The 18,969-nt window shown below is 43.6% G+C and overlaps 2 protein-coding genes and 1 non-coding gene across 4 annotated transcripts; 1 reads left to right on the forward strand and 2 right to left on the reverse strand.

The window, feature by feature from the left end:
• Window positions 1–105: 105 nt before the first annotated feature.
• Window positions 106–13,662, reverse strand: LOC135401210 (dipeptidyl peptidase 3-like). Of its 2 annotated transcripts, XM_064633479.1 has the most exons (22): window positions 13,476–13,662; window positions 13,174–13,366; window positions 12,446–12,573; window positions 11,324–11,437; window positions 10,962–11,043; window positions 8,938–9,086; window positions 8,210–8,329; window positions 8,025–8,114; window positions 7,795–7,932; window positions 7,510–7,584; window positions 7,268–7,367; window positions 7,059–7,180; window positions 6,863–6,993; window positions 5,227–5,285; window positions 3,020–3,214; window positions 2,498–2,604; window positions 2,223–2,375; window positions 2,029–2,153; window positions 1,215–1,335; window positions 714–890; window positions 441–603; window positions 106–305 (listed from the first exon to the last, which is right to left on the reverse strand). In XM_064633479.1, the coding sequence occupies exons 1-22, from the start codon at window positions 13,548–13,550 to the stop codon at window positions 166–168; spliced, it is 2,757 nt and encodes a 918-aa protein (XP_064489549.1). In that variant the 5' UTR covers window positions 13,551–13,662; the 3' UTR covers window positions 106–165. The 2 variants fall into 2 exon arrangements, with proteins under 2 accessions (XP_064489549.1, XP_064489550.1); XM_064633480.1 differs by lacking the exons at window positions 12,446–12,573; window positions 13,476–13,662 and having other exon boundaries at window positions 13,174–13,334.
• Window positions 13,663–13,718: 56 nt separating this feature from the next.
• LOC135401211 (ribosome-releasing factor 2, mitochondrial-like) lies at window positions 13,719–18,013 on the forward strand. The gene is made up of 5 exons (XM_064633481.1): window positions 13,719–14,929; window positions 15,008–15,248; window positions 16,036–16,211; window positions 16,308–16,535; window positions 17,358–18,013. Exons 1-5 carry the CDS (start codon window positions 13,922–13,924, stop codon window positions 17,889–17,891), a joined length of 2,187 nt encoding a protein of 728 aa, XP_064489551.1. The 5' UTR covers window positions 13,719–13,921; the 3' UTR covers window positions 17,892–18,013.
• Window positions 18,014–18,176: 163 nt separating this feature from the next.
• On the reverse strand, window positions 18,177–18,250 carry Trnan-guu (transfer RNA asparagine (anticodon GUU)). The gene has a single exon. It is a non-coding gene; the product is annotated as a tRNA-Asn (tRNA).
• Window positions 18,251–18,969: the final 719 nt, after the last annotated feature.

The raw sequence follows: 18,969 nt of genomic DNA on the forward strand, positions 1-18,969 counted from the left end.
TGACAAGAACGATGACTTCAATATTATTACAGCAGTGAAATACGATTCACATTCATATATTCGTATTATTATATGAAATAGAACATTAATTATCAAGAATAAAAGTGCAAAGTACAAAAACATTTACTGCAAATAGAGCACGCTAGGCATGATGGTACAAGCGCTCTAAAAGTACTCTTTGTCCTTTTTCCAAGTACTGATTATGATCTCTTCCAACTTCTGTGCATCACTTGCAAAGCGATCCATCCAAGACTGAATCATGCCTTCCACAGATGCTTCATAGTTTTTCAGTTCAACATTGACACCTGCAATGCAATAATGACACCATGATACAGACTGCGATGTAGCAAGTGGGAGGTCAAGTTAGTTTAGCTTTCTTGAAAAAAAAATTAAGAAACCTGGTTCAAACTTAGTGCAGCCAGACGCGCGCACACACTTACCGTTTTCCACGGTGTTAGAAAACACGAAAAGTCGCCTCGGCTTTTTGCGGTCCATCACTATATCCCAGTACTTGAGAAATGGGTACTGGCCCTCAGCGCTAACTTCTGAGTACTTATTATAAAGTTCGGTGGCTGCCTTGATGTCCCCTGTAGATTTGTATACCTGCAGAAAGGTCATCTCATGAGCCCTGAGAAGGAGATCAAAGCTCAATGTTTTTGAGCTATACAGCTGTAATAAGCTGTCATTCCAATGGAATTCAAGATGGTCCAAACCTGGAGCTTGAGCAAGAATCTGCCTATGACTGGCCGTCCAAAAGTTAATATCTTGCTCCTGTCAAGGGTAACAAGCAAATCTGGCTTGTCATCTTCTCCAGTTGTTTCTTTTATCTCTACCAGGTTGCCAGCCTCCAGCAACACCCTCATGATAACGTAGCGTGCTTGTGAATGAGCCTACAGTGAGAGCCAAACACAAGTGGTTAACTTCAACTTGCTCAATTTACTCAACTTACTCAATGTCATCAGGTCAACGGTATTTACCTTCGGTAAACCTTTGCCATTGATTAAGAGCGGTTTGATCAATTTTGAGGTTGAGCACTGAGGTTTTAATGCTTTTAGTTTGAACTGTGACACAAACTTGAACTTTGTTAACAGTGTTACATTTCTGTGGTCTAGACGAACTGTACAATTCAAGTTTATTGCACTACAGTTATTCTCTATGGAATTCATTTTAAAGTGAAAATACACTGTTTACACAAGCCTACTATATCTACCCACCTGCAGCCAGGACTTAGTGTGTGGGTTGTACGTTTGTAGGCCTTCAACACCTTTAGCCACCATTGAGAGCCAGTTGACATAGGCAACATCATCAGCTTCTTGACCAGAAAATCCAAATATCCTGCATAACAGAACAAATGAGGGTATGTCTCAGACATACCTTGTGGTAAAACGCAACAGTCACAAATAGTCAATAAATATGGCACCTACAGCATGCCTAGGGTTCTTCATTTTTGGGTTTATGATTTTTCAAATTCAGGGGAGGGGGGGGTGCTATTTGCACACGAGAATTCGGGTAGAAATTCAGGCGCTACGATCTCTGTTTGATATGTCATCGGGGAATTTTCGGGTGAAACTAAAGGCATACGAAACAAGCCACTGCTGTGACAATGGGACAAAGAACAAGAATATTAATATTTCCGCTCGGAACTGGGGCAGTGTCCAAGCTCCACAAAAGCCAGTCTTTTTTTCTCCTACAGGGAGAGATTATGAAGGGAGGACAAACAGGTTGTCACAAATAGCTCTCTTTGCTGATATTATGATTCACTTTCCGACGGTTTACCTAGAACGGCAAGTTGAAGGACCGCTAGGATTTCGGGTAGATATCGGGTTTTACCCGAATTCTTGAAAACTTACACGGGGGGGAACTGTAGTGAAAAATCGGGTTTAACCAGAAAACGAATAACCCTAAGCATGCCTCGTTAATATGGACACTTTCGCCCCCAATAAAAGCAGTCCACAAAGCGAGTTCATATTTCCAGTCGTCAATATTAACGAGGCACAACTGTGTACTATAACACAAACCTTCACTTACTTGAGAACATCGTCATTGTTACAGAGGTAGAGACCAACACATTCTGCACGACACTCCTCATAAGTGCTGCCAAGGGAACCGAATTTAGAGTCGTAACTCTCTCCTTCAGTGTACCAACTTTCCACCTATGACAGATGTAATGACCATTGGAATCCAAACAAACGCTTTAAGTGCTTTCCATCACAAAAAGTCACCTTCTGGTTTGTCTCTGGAATAGTAACATTCTCTTTATCAAAGTTGAACGCTCCCTTTTCTTGTTTGAAGAGCTTTCCACTTCCATGGCCTAAGAGTTCATGTAGACCAACTTGAACCTCAAAGGATTTGTTTTTGAATTTGTTGAACAAGTCCTGAAATACATATGTGCAAGCACAGTTGTCGTTCAAAAATTCCGCATGTATACATATATACTTTATTGATACAGGTTTTCAAACTGAACTATGAACAGGTCAGGAAATTACTGAATACTTACATTGTCCTCAGGAGAAAGGAAATTTGTTTTGGTTGTCTCATCCGTTGCATTGATTACATTTCCAAGTGAAACATTCTTGAAGCCTTCATTTTGACGAATTGCATCATCTGAAATAGCACGCTAGAATTCCAGTATCTGCTTTCAGACATGTAGAAAGCCATGTGTGTACTGCAGCGCAACATACACAGTACAGGATGACCGAATTGCTAATGCATGGCCACATCACAAGGAGTCTTCAAAGAACAATTGCTTGGAATGTGCCAGCCTATCTGACTATCCTAACTGAGCAAGCAAGCAGTCAGTTAGACATGGCGACAGGTTTAGGGAAGCTATGAGTTCCATTACGCTCTGCAGAATCAGAGGTGATACAAAGAAGAATGCGATAGAAGTGATGCACATGTGCACCAACATCAACGCCGTGCAAGCTGAATGAAATTCAGCAGACTAACATAAATGTAGAATCTGTGACGACCACTGTCGACATGCATCATCATATTAGTCTAATGTGCATCAAATACTCACAGTTTGGAATGTTTATTCCAGCCGGGATGCCGCTCGCAGCAAACGTGACAACATCCAGTGAAGTGAAATCTGGCCGCAAAAATAAATCTTTCTCGTAGGCACTTGGCCAGGGGAGAAGTGGCAACAACTTCTCTGCAGAGGACACCAGCGTTGCAAATTTTTCGCTTTGTTGCTTGTTCACAACTGCAATAAACCCTAAAAAAAGCAAACCACCACGATAAGATGTCGTGTATCTTGTATGTAGCAGCTTTAAAGGAGCACTGTGGAAATGCCGAAAACTTTTTTCTGAATGCACAGTGTTCCGCAACAAATAAAATGAGCTCCTGCAAAAGAACGACAAGCGCTTATGTCCTGCAGTGCCAGAGAGAGAGAGAGGGGTACCCTGTTGTGCACACCTTTAAAAAAAATCTGCCACTCTTGGAAAGAGCGTATCGGAGAATGAAGGAAGGATGAGGGTATGTCTGTATGCCACCTACTGTAAAAGTCGTTCATTTCGCATCAAACATATTTTTCATCTTTCATCTTTTTTTGACTTTCATCTTTCATTTTTACTTTCTTAGGCAAATTGAGGCTTTGTATGTATTTGTCCCTTCTATGTTGTTCCAGCCTCAGAACATCAATTCTTTCGTGTTCATCAGTTGCCGCCTGCGTCGATCCCGTCGTATGAATGTGTGTGTGAGTGAGCAAAAATGTAAGAGTGAAAGGAGGATGAGTGAGAGAGAGTGGCTGGTTTGTCCCTTCAGATGATGCACCCTGCAAGTCGCTGAGAAGGCGTGTTAGCTTAGTTCAATTGGTAGAGCCCTGGACCGGCAATCCAGAAGATGTGGGTTCGAGTCCTACAGCTGGCTAACCTTTTCAGTGACTTTCATCTTTCATATTTTTGAGTTTTTTGTGGAGGCCATAGTTAAGAAAATATTCGCAGGAACTTGAACGTGGGCTTCGCATTGCACGTTAATTTTGTGCACTCGAATTGGCATTGACACAGACGGTATTACGATTCCTCTACGTCATGTGTAGCCACTATCGGATAGAGCTGTGACGCCCTATCGTTGCTTCCGTCAACTGCTATTGCGTGGATGAGGCAGCTGCAGCCATTTAACCGATGATGCCAGTGTTCTTTGTCCGTCTGCGCCCGTAGTGCTTCACTTCGCCACATTTTGGGTATATCTTCTGGAGCAGTGGTCACACGTGGCCGCTTACGCTCCGCGGCTGGCTGTGCTCAACCAGAAAACCCATAGACACTTGGCACTTGTGCATTTGTGACAAGAGATGCATTTGTGTCAGCCAATGACCTTGTTGTGGAAGCAACAGCCAGGCTGTCTAATTCTTCAGGAACACGTTTGCGCAGCTTTTAAAAGGAAAATGAGAGACGAAAAGCCCAAGGACCGAATTTTCTGGGAGCTCGGAGGGCATGTCCATACAATCGGGAGACCCAACGAAATCCGGGAGAGTTGGCAGGTATGCAGATGCATCCCCAGAACTGTGTGAGCCCGAAAATGGTGCCATACTTCAGGTGAGAGAGCACCTAAAGTATGGCAAACATTACCGAGCAAATCTTTGTTTCATTCGGAATTTCATATCCTGGTGTTGTTGCACAGTTATTCACATTACGTGTGACGCTCATATTCAGAGTTAGTTTATTTATAGTAAACAGTGTATCTACTTTGCAGGTACTTAAAGTGGGATTCTGCCACAAAATCACCACACAGGTTGTGGAGACTAAAAATCAGTAAATGAACATGTGCTCTAAATTCGTGCGAATTCAAGTGAAAAAACTTCCAGTATGCTAATTCTTGGATAAATCTGGCTCAGTTACTCAAAGTAGCTGAAATGGTTCGGTACAAAGGGTGATGTAACTGCATTTGCTGCCAAACAAGTTAGTGTGCATTCCTACAGACGTCTCAGTGAGAGCAATTTGCCGGGTAAAAATCGGGTTTCGCCCTAACGAGGCAACCTTCAATCCGGGCCGCCACTCCGGGGAACATTCGGACTAAACCCTAAACCTTCAGGCTCTACACATGAACCGTGTTCCAGACACAGCAGTACACAGGAAAGTACAGACATGGAGGCATTACTTTTTGATCCACCCTCGTCACCAGACAGCTAAAATATTTTGCGTGGTCACTCCAGCTCCAGGCAGACTAAACAGGGTTTTGAGCCACGTTAAATGTCACCTCATTGCTCCTTTTGGGCGGAAGTTTACGCACCTTCAAATTCGCCCCTCATGCCTGCTGGATCTCGGTATGTCTCGATGAAGCCAATGTACCTGGAAAATGATAATTTGACACTTCCGTTCATAATGAAAGGTTTGAGAAGACTTCAGTTCTGTCACACAATTCACTATAATTTAAAATAATCTGGATATTCTGTTATCTAAATGGATTTTGTTTCCTGAACACTCATACCGTTAATTTATTTTATTTTATTTATGTCATTACCTCAAACGCCCGAGCAGGCATTACGTGAGGGTACATTAGTTGAAAAAAAAAAAAGAATCAAAAGAAAAGGAAACAAAAACAAAAATGACAACAGGAGAAACAGGATATATACGCAGAACACACAATGTACAATTTACACAATTCAGTGAAAAAGAAAAGAATACAAGTTAGCGAGATAAATGATGGGATCACGAATGAGAACGAGAGCTTCGGGAAGGACGTTCCAGCCCCTGCTGCATAGTGGAAGGAATGATTCCAAATAACATGAAGTATGAGTAGTGGGACGGCTGACTTTCATGGGATGGTCAATACGTAGTGAGACATGTGGTGCAGGCACGCTGTAAGTGCCACATAGAGCGGACGTGTAAATGAACTTGTGGAAGAGGCTTATGAACTTATGGAACTTATCCTGCTCCAAGTAACCGACACTCACTATCCAGCTGCAAATGTTCAGAAACAGATAGCACGTGCTCTAGATCCAAAAGAACAGTAACACGTGCAAGTTGGGTGTGACCCACAAGGTTCGTGGTGCAGGAGGTAACAAACGTGTCGTCTGTTACCCCCTGCACCTGGAACCTTGCAGATAATATAGCAAAATGCCACAAGAGGACACGCAAGGTGACAGGCGACAGCCACGTTACACTAGTACACCCCTTCTTCCCTGACAGACGAGGCTTCGTGTAAAGCAGGGATCGGAACCGGAACTAAACCTGAACCGGGAAGAACTATTTTTTAACGAACCCGACATGAACCGAACCCGAACAATTTTTTTGCTTGTCCTGAACTGAACTAGAACTGAACCGAAAAAAAAAATTCATACGGTTACCGGTTCGGGAATTGGTTCAGAGGTGAAATAACTGTACTACTGACCGACCTTTTTTTTTACTCACCTGAAACGGTTATCTCACAACTTTCTCTTACAACCGTGTACAGTGAGTGTAAGCTCGCTTTCATGAAGCAAGATTACTGCCCATGAACCGGTTAAACCGGGACTGAAAAAAGTAACGGTTCCAATCCCTGTAAATGTCCCGACCGCTGACAGAATTTTTTTTCGTCTGCTGCGTGTGTGCGGCAGAGGGATGTTCTCCCTGAGCCTAACCCAAACCGAACCGATATACCTGAACCGGTTCAAGCTGATAATTTTGGTTCAGCGGAGCTGAACCAGAAAAGAACCAATATGCCCAAACCCGAATTAGAGTGAAAACAATACCGGTTCCGATCCCTGGCGTAAAGCAGAAAACAAACAAGCATTCCTGCGAATCAGTGATATCAGAGTTCTCAATTGGAATTCTCAACCAAGAAAGTGTTACAATAAGCGCCTGAGCGCAGTTCTGCGGACATAACAACATAACACACAACTGGGGTAACAAGGGTTCCACAACAAACAAATGCTGCAGAAACTTACGATTCCACACTTGGGCCTTTGTCCCTAATCCAGAAGCGAGAGCCGTCCTTGTGAGCGTCCAGACTACCCACGGTGAAGCTTTCAACGTATTTTTCTAGCATTTGCTTCTGGTTGTCGTTAGCTGCATGCTCCTGGAGAAGAAAGTGGTACCATATCACAAACCACACAAAGCTGTGTGAAGGACACGGAGCCTTACCTGCGCCCTTTTGAGACAGTCAACAGTGAGTCGCAACAACTCAGAATAGTCCCCACGAGTGAAGCAAATGAGATTGCTTTTGAGACGATTGCTACCCATGGTTTCTTTCCATTCATTGTCCTCTGACGAACAATACATGACCGATAAAACATGGAGTAAAATGAAACAACAATACCAAGGACGCCAATCGTAAGAAACAAGCTGCACACCTGTGGAAAGGACGGAAGCATGTCGGATGTCGAAGCGGTCTGCGTCACCTGCCTCGGTAGCAACTTTTTTGAACACTCGAGTGATGTACGCCTCCATGTTCTGTAACGTGCGAAACGTTTAAATTGCTCGTCCAACATGAAATTCAAAGAACATTACACAGAATCCTTATTGTGAGGAGGTGTGTTGAGGATCGAGACATTATTACCTGGCACGACATATAGGCTAATCTGCCTTTACTTACTTTCTCCTTCAGAACTGAGGATACCAACTCAGAGTCCTTCTCTGTACAGTTCTTGGAAAAGTAAGTAGTTGATCCCTAAAAGTGCAATTAAAAGGGGGCATTATGTAAAGCAGAATGGAGGGCATTGGGGAGCCAGTGCGGAACAACCCCATAAAGCCATATCCTAGCAAAACAGATTAAGTTTGTCCCGTTTTGTCCCATTCCTGATTAGCGTACCCAAAACGTGCCTCGTCAGGTGGGTCACAAAATGCTGGGTTTAAGATTCGTGACTCAAACGGTCCTTGCCTTTGGCGGAAATCCTAAATGCTTTTCGTGATCCTTCAATGAATAGAGCAAATCCCCCGCTTCCGCCCAGAGAAACTGCATCTTTGTAGGGTCCTGTTTCCAGGCTTCACTTTGGGTCAGGAGTTTGTGAAGCTTTTCCTGGCAGTTGAAAAAGGAAAAACAGATACAGAATGGGGGTCTAACCCTTTGAAGTAGATTATAGACGGAGAAAATACAAATTTTTATGTCACCTTTGGCAACCCTGGAATGAACTTGTTGTCTCCAAATCCTTTGTAGTTTCCCATGTTTGAGTAGAATGCAGAAGCGTACACAAGCAGCGCCTGACATAAACAGGAGCAGCCTTAATTACAGCAATCTGCAGCACATCGGCACTGCCACATAAAAGAGGCAATTGCTGCACCTATTTTCGCCCTACCTTAAATTCATCCTCCGTGATTTCGCATTCACTTAGGGCTAGGGCCTTCAATGATTCTAAGGACTGTGACCGAAACAGCCGGTCCAAGATGATATATATCAAGGGGCTTTCTTTGGATGTCTGGAAAAGATTGTAGCATTCAAGTGGTCACTCTACAATCAGTGGGCTGGATCATCAGCACAACTACCTAGCTTGACCCTTGTATCAACTAGTACGAACTCTATCGAACGAAGAAAACACACTGGCTTGGATAACAATTACAAAACAACCAATTGTATTGTATTTTTGTATTAATAATTATATTCTATTGTATTTGTACTGCTCTGTATTTTAAAGCCTGATAGGCTGCCAAAGTGCTCTGCTACATGTATGCTATGATATTGCTTTGTTACTTTCCTTCTCTTTATGCATGATGCAACCAACATGAACTATGCCTTGCACAAGAATGCTCAATTATGAGTACTTTATTAGTTCTTACCCACTAATCAGCAACCTTAAGCTGACTAGTAGTTTTCTTTTTTTTGCTAATTTACTAATTAAATTATGAAAGGAGCACGTAATTATTCTTACTAATGGCTATTTGTAATAATACAACAGCTCTAACCATTTCCCTCTAAAAAAAACACAGAATGCGGCATTGCAAAGTCATCATGAGGACCGCAAGTCATCAGTATGCCACAACAACTGGAACACTTCCAGGCATTTTCGAAAGAGAGCGAGGAACTTGCCTGAAAGAGGACAATCAACCCTCCGTACCACGCTGCCCGCGATAGGTGGTGGGCATAAAGCTTCTCCTTTGCCGTAAGACCTTGGAATGCCTCATCGCACTCAAGCTTCAAGACTGGAGTGTTGTTTGGGTACACCTCGTCGGACATCTCTAATTGGAATAAAAGAAGAGTAAAAGAAGACCTTTTTTTAATCATCTTGGCCAGTCATCAAACCCCTTCAAAGTAAAAAAATTAAATAATCGTCAGTTGCACACGGTTACTTGAGAGAGAATAGAATTTTATCAACAGGCTACCTGTATGATATGGTTCTGTATGGTCATCTCACTGACTTACGAATACGTCATTCCTCCTTTAGGCAACCACGAGCTAACAGGGGGTTCCCATGTCAAACCTTTGAGCTTACTAGTACAGTCTGGTACAGAGAAAATGCTCACCAGCTAGTGTCTTTGTGGTTCAGCATGTGGATGCGAAGACAATGAGTTACCTCGCTGAGCTAGGATTGCATCTTTTTACTGACATACTTTGCCACTTAAATCTCAGATAAAAGTCACAACTATGTGTCACCGGTCAAAGAGGAATATCTGGAGTACTAGAAACTGGGCAATTATATCTTAATACTAAGTACAAAAATGCGGGATGTTACCATATTCTACAAATGTCAAAATACCTAGCTATAGTTTCTCAACTTCGTGGAGCGCTCGAATAGTACAGGGATTACCAACTTGCTCACCAAATGATATATGTGTGTCTGCGTTCTATTTTAAATATCCTGTAATTGTCCTTTTGTGTGTACTTTGGCGTGAAGCCATACCGTGAAGAGACAGAAGACAACCGTCCACACCGGTAGCGGTGTAGCGACAACAGTAGCGGTGAAGTAGTGTCTATCTGCGTGCCTTCCTATGTTTGTTGTCTTCCCTTTGCTAGCTTTGATTGCACGTACATTGTACACCGCTACTACATCGCTACGTGTAGAAAATCACAAAACTACAGAGTCATCCTTTCGCCACAGTGCAGCCGGTCTGTTATGTGAATAAGCACAAGTCATCCATTCCACGCGAGAGCAAGTGTGTGATACTAACCTCCAAGTGTGGAAATGCTGTAGAGAACGTGGTTCTGAACACCAAACTACAAATTACACACCGGCAAGCCCGATAACACAAGAGGGGAGGGAGGGTGGACACGCGTCTCTTTACTACGGCTACGGCTCTGGACGCGGTCACGCGACGAGACCGACGAGACGACAGCAGTGTTGCCGGGTCCCAGGCGAAAATTCTTTATTGCAAACGAAAAGGGGGGCGAAACTCTCCTCCGCGACTTGACTAGTGGACCGCTTGATAAATAAACACGAAACATCACGATATATACGTGATAGAAGAACTTTAAAATATACTTGATACTTGGAGTACACAAGACGTGCTTGCACACTGTCATGCCATTGGCATTATTCGCTCAAAATGCATAGTTGCATCAGAACCAGGGGGAAGGGGGCGATCGCCCCCCAAAACGTCAATTTATACATTGGATTTCCCCGCGTTTCGACAAAAAAAGACCCCCCCCCCCAAAAAAAAAAAGAAAAGAAAACGGATCCGCCCCTGCCACTACGTCAGCATTCACAGGAAGTTATAGGCGTTACTTTTGGCGGCCGTTGTCTCTATCGTACTGCGAGCACCTATGTCGCGGTTATGTAAAACACTACAGCGCTTCCCTCTGCAACAGAACTACCAGCCCCTCCCCCCCCCCCCCCCCAATCATTTCGGCAGCACAATCATTAGGGCCAGTGCATATTTTGTGCTCCATTGGTGTCATAGGGCCCCCACATTTTAGTCCCTTCATCAACTATTTGCTAGCACTCGCAAATGTCAGTAATGCCCACTCCGGTCAGTATGCTATCCGAGTACAGCCAACGGAAACATAGCCGCTAACTAATTTATCAATGATGTCACCACATTAACATTGCAAAATGCAGGTACTATGTCTAATAGCAGATTTAAGATGTAGATTTTATGGAGGTCTGTCCTTCATACCTTCTATTTTGAACCCTTGGCCCTCATCATCATCATTGCCAGAGTCCTCTGCCAAGGATAATTCTGGCTTTCCGATACTGCACTGCAAACAATAATAAAAAGAAAAATCTGCAGCACATTGAGGAAATCTCATTGTAAACTTGGGAAATATTCATGAAAACTTTGAAGGACTAAAGTGTAAGAGAGACAACAGAGGCATGACAAGTTTTATTGGCTTGTCTCCTAAAAAAAGAAACACAGCTGCACAGACTAGCAGCACACATAATTTTGAGTCTCACAATTTGACCTATACTGAGGTGTCATGGTGGCACACAGCGCACCACCTCATCCTAAAAACCTTTATTATGCAGCCATTCTGTTACCTCTTCTTTAAAGCAACCTTTGAAGCCTACATAAGATGCCAGTTCATGCACCTGTGACACAACTTGCTTCCCTGTGAGCTCCTCTAGGTGTGCCTTAAGGTCATCTCGCAGAGCCTGTAAGAAGAAAAGATGCAAGTCATTCTAAAGTTCCAGGCATTAAAATGTAAACTAATGTTTACACGACCTCTGATGGCCTAAACTAATAACTTTGTTTAAAAATGTATTTTCTCCATGCCAGGAACCAGAAGTGATATCATTTTCCAATGAGGTGATGAGGGTGAGTCAAATTCCAGAGCTACGCGTATTCCTAAGGACAATCAAACACAGAAAGCAGTGTAGTCCTGGACACAAGTTGCTCTTGGTTCCTATGAGAGCAGACAACACATCGCTTCACAGGGTCTCACCACTTCAAGGCACATAAATGCTGCATTTGAGATGTTATGTTTATCTTCAAAGCAGCACATGTTAATATAATTGATGAATTTTTATGCATAACTGGAAGGTACACAAAGAAATTGCAAAGTTTTTATGCAGCTTTGTGACGGTAGTGAGTTGAAAGTTCTCCAAACTTATGTTCTGCATGAGCACAAAGTAAACCAGCAACACCTTGCTTCTCTCTCAAGCTGCTGTATGCAGTACTATCCACTGCTTCTCAGGCACACAACTACCATAGTAGAGACTACAACCATAAGCACGGTAAAACTGCATATTCTGCAAATACAGAGATGCACTGCAAAAGCAAGCGTACAAGATTGATATGCATCATATTCATGTGTCATATTCATACTGTCTGTTAACTTGAGTGTACTACTTCAGAGAAAGAAACAGACTATTTGAAAACCATTTTGCTGTTAAGCCATATGCTAACAGCAAAGCTCTATCATCAAGCTCTATCATATTGTGCTCAATACAAACATAACTGTATATCACGAACACGAACTCATATTACTCATGTACACGAACTCATATTACTCATGTACTATCATATTGTGCTCAATACGAACACAACTGTATATCACAAACACGAACACAACTGTAAGAGTGGTAAATTATTTTTACTTCTGTGTATGTAGACGATAATTCCTTCTGCAAGTACTTCAATGCTGCGTGATTTATGCTTACCCAAATGTCTCCTTCAACATGCTTAACACGGGTAATGAATCGTGGCCCTCGAATTTCACTGAAGATGTAGACAGGCAACACATGATTTCGCGTACGTCTCACGAAGTATGGGAGTGCTGGTGGTTTTGCTAGAAAAGAAAAGTGACAAAAAACAAATGATTTTTAGTGTCAGCCAAAGTATGTTTGTCCGATACGTGGTTAGTATGAACAGCGTTCAAATGAGCTGTTTCCAGAATACAACCAACACAACGTTATTAAATAGAATTTCCATTTCGAAATTTGAATACTGGCTGCTTCTGCAACAACGGTGGGGACACCTCACCTCCTTGCACAACCTAAGTTAAAATTTCAAATTAGGTTGTGCAAGGAGGTGAGGTGTCCCCACCCTTGTTGCAGAAGCAGCCAGTATTCAAATTTCGAAATGGAAATTCTATTTAATAATCTCTTTTAATAATCTATTTAATAATAAAAAACCTCCCATCCTTTCTGCACATTCCTCCTCAACGGAGATTTTTGTGTATTTAAGCCTTGGGTGCCATTAAAAATTTGTGCTGTGTCTGAGAAATTGTTGCCTGTTATTTCCTCCCTGTCTCGGCTCTTGACGTCGTCAGTATGAACCAGCTAGTCTGCGCCCTTTCGCTATTATCGATCAAAGGTACTACCGCAATGCTTCGACGTTGATACAACATGTTGCCCTGTATTACAGTGGTGACAATAGCTGCACATACATGCAGGTGGAATCCAACCAGACGGGGTGGGACCCAAGTGTTGAGGTGCTGGGGGCACAGCTCTCTGTGGAAGCAGCCTCTCCACAAAGTGCCACCGACCTGGAACCTCTTCCACCTTGGTGTACTTTTCAGACTGGTTTGCTGCCCATCGGTCCTCATAGGCACTTGCATCTACTTCTTTGAAGTTGTTAGACTTGACAAATACAATTAATAAGGTCAGTAGCTTACAGTCATAAGACAGGCAGTGGCCACATGATGCTGGGAGAGCTTAGGGTGGAGCTGTTGCAAGATTGCGAACTTACCCTGGACGATGTAGTGACAAAATTTCGATTGTTTAGCAATCGTGGTCTCAACCTAATCAGTCTTACGAGGGACATATTTTGGTTAGCTTTCTAAGAAACACTTCCAAACCATTAAGCTAAACAGACGATGGTTGCATGCACACGACGATGCACCGCGCCATGCTGAAAATTGTCTTGTCTTCCGCTTGGCTTTCGTGGCTCTTTAGCTGGCTATTTGATTTTCAGTAGTCGGCCACAGTCAGGACGAGACGAGCCGCGCATGGATATCAAACAGATTTCTTCGTGCCATGTGTTTGCTGGAAAAAGTGTTTGCTTGTGCAGCTTACACGATACTTTTGTGTGCTTGCACCCTCTGATCCCTCTGTGTAGCTCATACCAAATGTGAATACAGGTAATAGAGACGGAATATTTTTATACTGACCCTGGGCGCATTTCAGCCTTTGGCAATGTCACTCGCCCGGTCGTTTGGGTTAATGCTGCTCAGGGGAAGAAGCCCGAAGAAATTCATCTACCGTTTGTCATCACGTGATTGTAGCAGAATACGTAACATTGGCATCGTAGCCCATATCGACGCTGGAAAAACAACGACTACCGAAAGGATTCTGTATTATACCGGTTTCACAAGAGCCATTGGAGAAGTCCATGATGGAGACACCGTTACGGATTACATGACTCAAGAGCGTGAGCGGGGCATTACCATAACAGCGGCCACCGTCTCCTTTGACTGGAAGGGACACCACATCAACCTCATCGATACCCCTGGTCACGTAGATTTCACATTTGAAGTGGAGCGCTCCTTGCGAGTTCTCGACGGAGTCATCACCATCCTGGATGGATCCGCGGGAGTCGAAGCACAAACCATCACTGTCTGGGACCAAGCAGATCGGTACGAAGTACCCAGAATTGTTTTTGTTAATAAATTGGACAAGCCCGCGGCCGACATGAACCAATGCGTTAGTGACATCGAAAAAAAGCTTCACACGAAACCGCTCGTGCTACACATACCTTTGAAGGCAAATGAGAAAACTTTGGTAGGTGTCGTAGATTTAATAAATCTTGAAGGTGTTCTCTGGGCGCCCAACTCGGAAAAAGGTCGCGTTTATTCGCGCCAGCCTCTGCAAGAAGGAAGCAAGTTTTATAATGAAGCAATAAAAAGAAGAAAAGAGCTAGTTGAAGTGGTGGGAGAACTGGACGACGAATTTGCCGAAAAATTTGTGCTAAATGGAGTTGATCCTCAGCCCGCGGACTTAAGTAGTGCAGTGAGAAAGGTCACTCTAGCTAGATCTGGAGTACCTGTGCTTTGTGGAAGTGCATATAAGAACAGAGGTGTTCAGCTTTTGCTCGATGCTGTGGTGGATTTTCTGCCTGATCCGATGCACAGAGTACCAAATGCAGTTCGCAGGTATCGTCAAGATGAGCTGGTTGCGTTGGCATTCAAAATTGTTCATACACAGGTACGTTATGAGACACCCTATGGAGTCCACATTGGATGCCTAGCTCTGTGGTGATGTGGGAACTTTGAAAATATGCAGTACAAAGGAGCCCTCACATTCCTTCGCATTTACTCTGGAGGTCTGGAGACCGGTCAGCGCATCTACAATGCCACCAGGGATGTGACAGAAAAAGCATTGGAATTGGTCATTGCCAATGCAGATGAGTATGTCACTGTGCCAGCTGCACATGCTGGAGACATAGTGGCTGTGTCTGGCCTGCAGCGTTCCGTGACGGGGGATACTCTAGTATCCAGCCTGAGTGCAGCTAACAGAGCAGCAGGTTAGTCAGTCAGTACTGCTCGCTTTTTCCAATTGCCATCCCAAAAGCCGCAGCAAAGCTGTGAAGTGCTTGTGAAGTGGGCTCCACTGCAAGCATGTATGCCCGGCAGGGAAGCCACCTTGGATATGTTGCCATTGGACTTTTGCGACTCTGTATACAAGATGCTAGGGTGCCCAACTATTGCTTTTTTTTTCTGTACACATCAAATATGAAAACCTGCATTGCATCTGAGTTGTGACTCATTGCAAGAGCTTAACTAAGAGGCAAAAAATAGGAGAAGTCTAGCACTCGTAAGTGAATAAGATAAGTGTTTAAAGAGATTGAAACATTTATTTTACTGAAAAACAAGCTTTCGGACGGAGTCCGTCCTTTATCAGCAAGAGCTTGCTATGACATGCCAAACATATACGGTGTGAGCAACATCTTCCCTGCCGTCCCCCCCCCCTCTTAACCACAAATAGGGGATGTATGTACATGCCATGTGAACCATGGCAATGTATGTAGTATTTGGAAAAGAAATTTGGGATAAAATAATCCCATTGTTTTGCAAATAATTGCATAAACCTGTCCTAAAAGTACAGTGATACTGAGAATATGTTATGGGACTCACATCTGTTATTCGTACAATGTACCCAATCTTCACAATAATGCATGCAGTTAGATGCGGGTACTGTTTCTCTTCTAATGAAAATAAAAATTCTGCATCGTCTTTTCTTTTTTCTTTTTTTTTATCACCATGGGCATCCATTGACTAGTTTACCTTTTGATCACGATCTGCTTATGACAGGTGCAGATAAAGATTCAAGCTCTTTGGCGGGCATCAGTGTTCCAGAGCCAGTATTCATGTGCAGCATCGAGGCCCCATCTCTCGGTCAGCAGCCAGCACTGGAGAAGGCGTTAGCTTGCCTCGTGCGAGAAGACCCAGGACTACAAGTGTCATATAATGAAGACACATCACAAACGGTATAGGTAAATAGGGACCAGCCCTAATTTCAACATTTACAATAGTCAATTAAGGCCCGTTAGAAAGTCATACTAATACGAGCAGTGACTTTACAGGTACTCGGCGGGATGGGTCAACTTCACCTGGAAGTCACCCAAGATCGTATTCTGCGAGAATATGGCGTGGACGCATTCATGGGGCCGCTTCAAGTGGCATACCGCGAAGCTCCGTCCGAAGCCGCTCCCGCGGAGTATGTACTGGACAAAACTATGGGGACCACGAAGCAGCACGCAGAAGTCAACATGCGGCTCTCACCAGGGACTGGCTCCTTCAAACACTTAAAGGTACAACTATAATAGTCTTTCTTTTCTTTTCTTTTCTTCTTTCTTCTAACGTGGCTCTCTTCGTTGGAGAGATCCCAGAGATGTTGGCCATAGAATTTCCTTTGGTGAGCTTTAATTTTGTTTTACTCGCTCATGTTATTTTATTTATTTGTTAGTACATAATTATTAAATGATGATATTGCATTAATCAAATGAATTTAACTCTACTCCAAACCGTAATGCCAAAGTGCTACATGAAAATTTGAGATAATATTCCGACGTAGAATTTACGTCAGAAAGACTTAAATTCTATGTCACAATGCTCACCTGAGCCTTACCTAGGCCTTATGAGGAGGATCTGACTTTTCCGGGTTAAACCTGATTCTGCCCAATTATTCCCTCCCCAATCCGTTCGGGACTAATTTGGGTTTAACCCAATTTCTCCCCAAATGCTATGCAGTATGCAGGGACGTCTGATGTAAATAATATTGCAGTGCAACAGTAAGCTATGCGTAGCACATTTCATGTAACAGCCTGTAATGATGTCACTATAAATCGCAGTGTATGCATATTTGACTAATATACACGCATTAACCACGGGTGTCTTGCTGGACAGAAAGAAAAACTAAAAAGAAGGAAGGAAAAAAGGAATCGGGTGCTATTTTAAAATCTGTAATTCGGGGTGAAATTGGGTGCGGCTTATACATTCGTGTGTTATCGGTTTATCCTGATAACACAAGAATTTGTCTTTTTTTAGGTGCTCGTTTTATACACCTTCAAGCAGCCTTTTTTTTTTTTTGTGACTGTTGTTTTTCCGTTCTAATTCTTCATGTTCTTCTATAGGTCATTATAACGGACGAAAACAATCTGGCAAAGCTTCGCCCTGAGCATTTGAAAGCACTGGAGAATGGGATCAACCTTGCCTTAAGCCATGGCCCTGTCCTGGGCTTCCCCGTCACCAACGTCCAAGTGGACTTGCATTGGTTTCAATGCAGCCGCGCAACGACATTACCCATGGTCACGACCGCAGCCTCGCACGCTATTACAAACACGTTAAAAGGCATCGAGGTTTCTCTTTTGGAACCAGTAATGGCAATGGAAGTGTGCGTGCCAGAGTCCTACCTTGGGCGCGTGCTCAGCGATCTTACAAAACGAAGGGCATCTGTGGAAAACGTGCTCAGTAGGAAAGACATGCGAGTGATCGTAGTCAAGGTTCCTCTCGTGGAGGTGACTGGTTACGCTACAGACTTCAGAACCCTTACCTCGGGAAGAGGATCGTTTCACATGAGTCTCAGCGCGTACCAAGCTATGGGACCGCGAGAGGTCGCTGAAGCCGTGGAGAGGGTTACAGGATTTCTCCCTGCACGTGCTCTTTAAGACTTACTGAAAATGTCTTTGTAGGTATAGTGTATGCAACTAAAGTAGCGTGCTGAAGCTAAAATATGGAATTACGTGTTTTCAGTGAATAAAAGTGTGTGTACCTCGAGGTCGCGCCCATTGCACAACCTTGTTTGTCTTTCTAGTGTGTGACAAGACTTGTACGGTTCGAAAAGTTTCCGAAGAAATATCATGGCCATTTATAAATTCAAGCACACACAAGTGCACGAGATCCGCTGGCTGCAGCTGCGGGTCATACGAGCGCGTCAAGCAAAAGTTTCATTGCGCCCCCGGGTGGGCTCGAACCACCAACCTTTCGGTTAACAGCCGAACGCGCTATCCGATTGCGCCACGGAGGCGATGGGAACGACACGCTTTCAGAACTGACGTACACTTTCTCTCCCATACATTTTTTTTTTTAAACTTTACTTCCGTCAATCCTCGCCAGGTGGCTGCACACACTCTGCAGCTGGGTAACGTCCGTTTATCCACATCGGGAATGCGAGAAGTGCCTTTAGCGCTTCCCCAATCCTCCTCTCGCTTTACCCACTCCAATCTTGAGCTGCTTGTGCGACTGAATCGATCAGCTTTGTTTTTCTTGTTACGCGATGAGCTCCTGTGTGTAGATTGCATCCCAAGATGGGTGTGGTAGCTGAGAAAAATTTGTTTATTCAGCATAATGTAGCAAACCTGGCGAACAGTCCGGCAATGACGAAGGAGTCTCTTCCTGCGGATGTTCCGGTTAGCAACATGGTTCTCTTTCACGGCTAATGTTCCCGAAATAGTCATTCAATGCATCCGATGAGATGAGTGGGCTGTACTATAAATGGAAGCTGTGGCTGTTCTACTCAGCGTGTGGGCAGGACAGTACAACGTCCGCGACGGAGATGAAAGAGAGTTCGATTTCGTGCAGGTTTTCTAACCGGGCGTTTATAACAACAGAACGAAATGACATCTGAAATCCGAAAGAAATATAAATTCGCCAACCTATACAGCCATGCACTTTTCTTGTAAAGTGGGAAGATTTGTGAAGAAAGTGTGAAGAACATATGTTTGCAGCCATGGTTTGCAGCTTGTG

Source organism: Ornithodoros turicata, chromosome 7, assembly GCF_037126465.1.
Source record: "Ornithodoros turicata isolate Travis chromosome 7, ASM3712646v1, whole genome shotgun sequence".
In the NCBI taxonomy this organism is placed as follows: Eukaryota; Metazoa; Arthropoda; class Arachnida; order Ixodida; family Argasidae; genus Ornithodoros; species Ornithodoros turicata.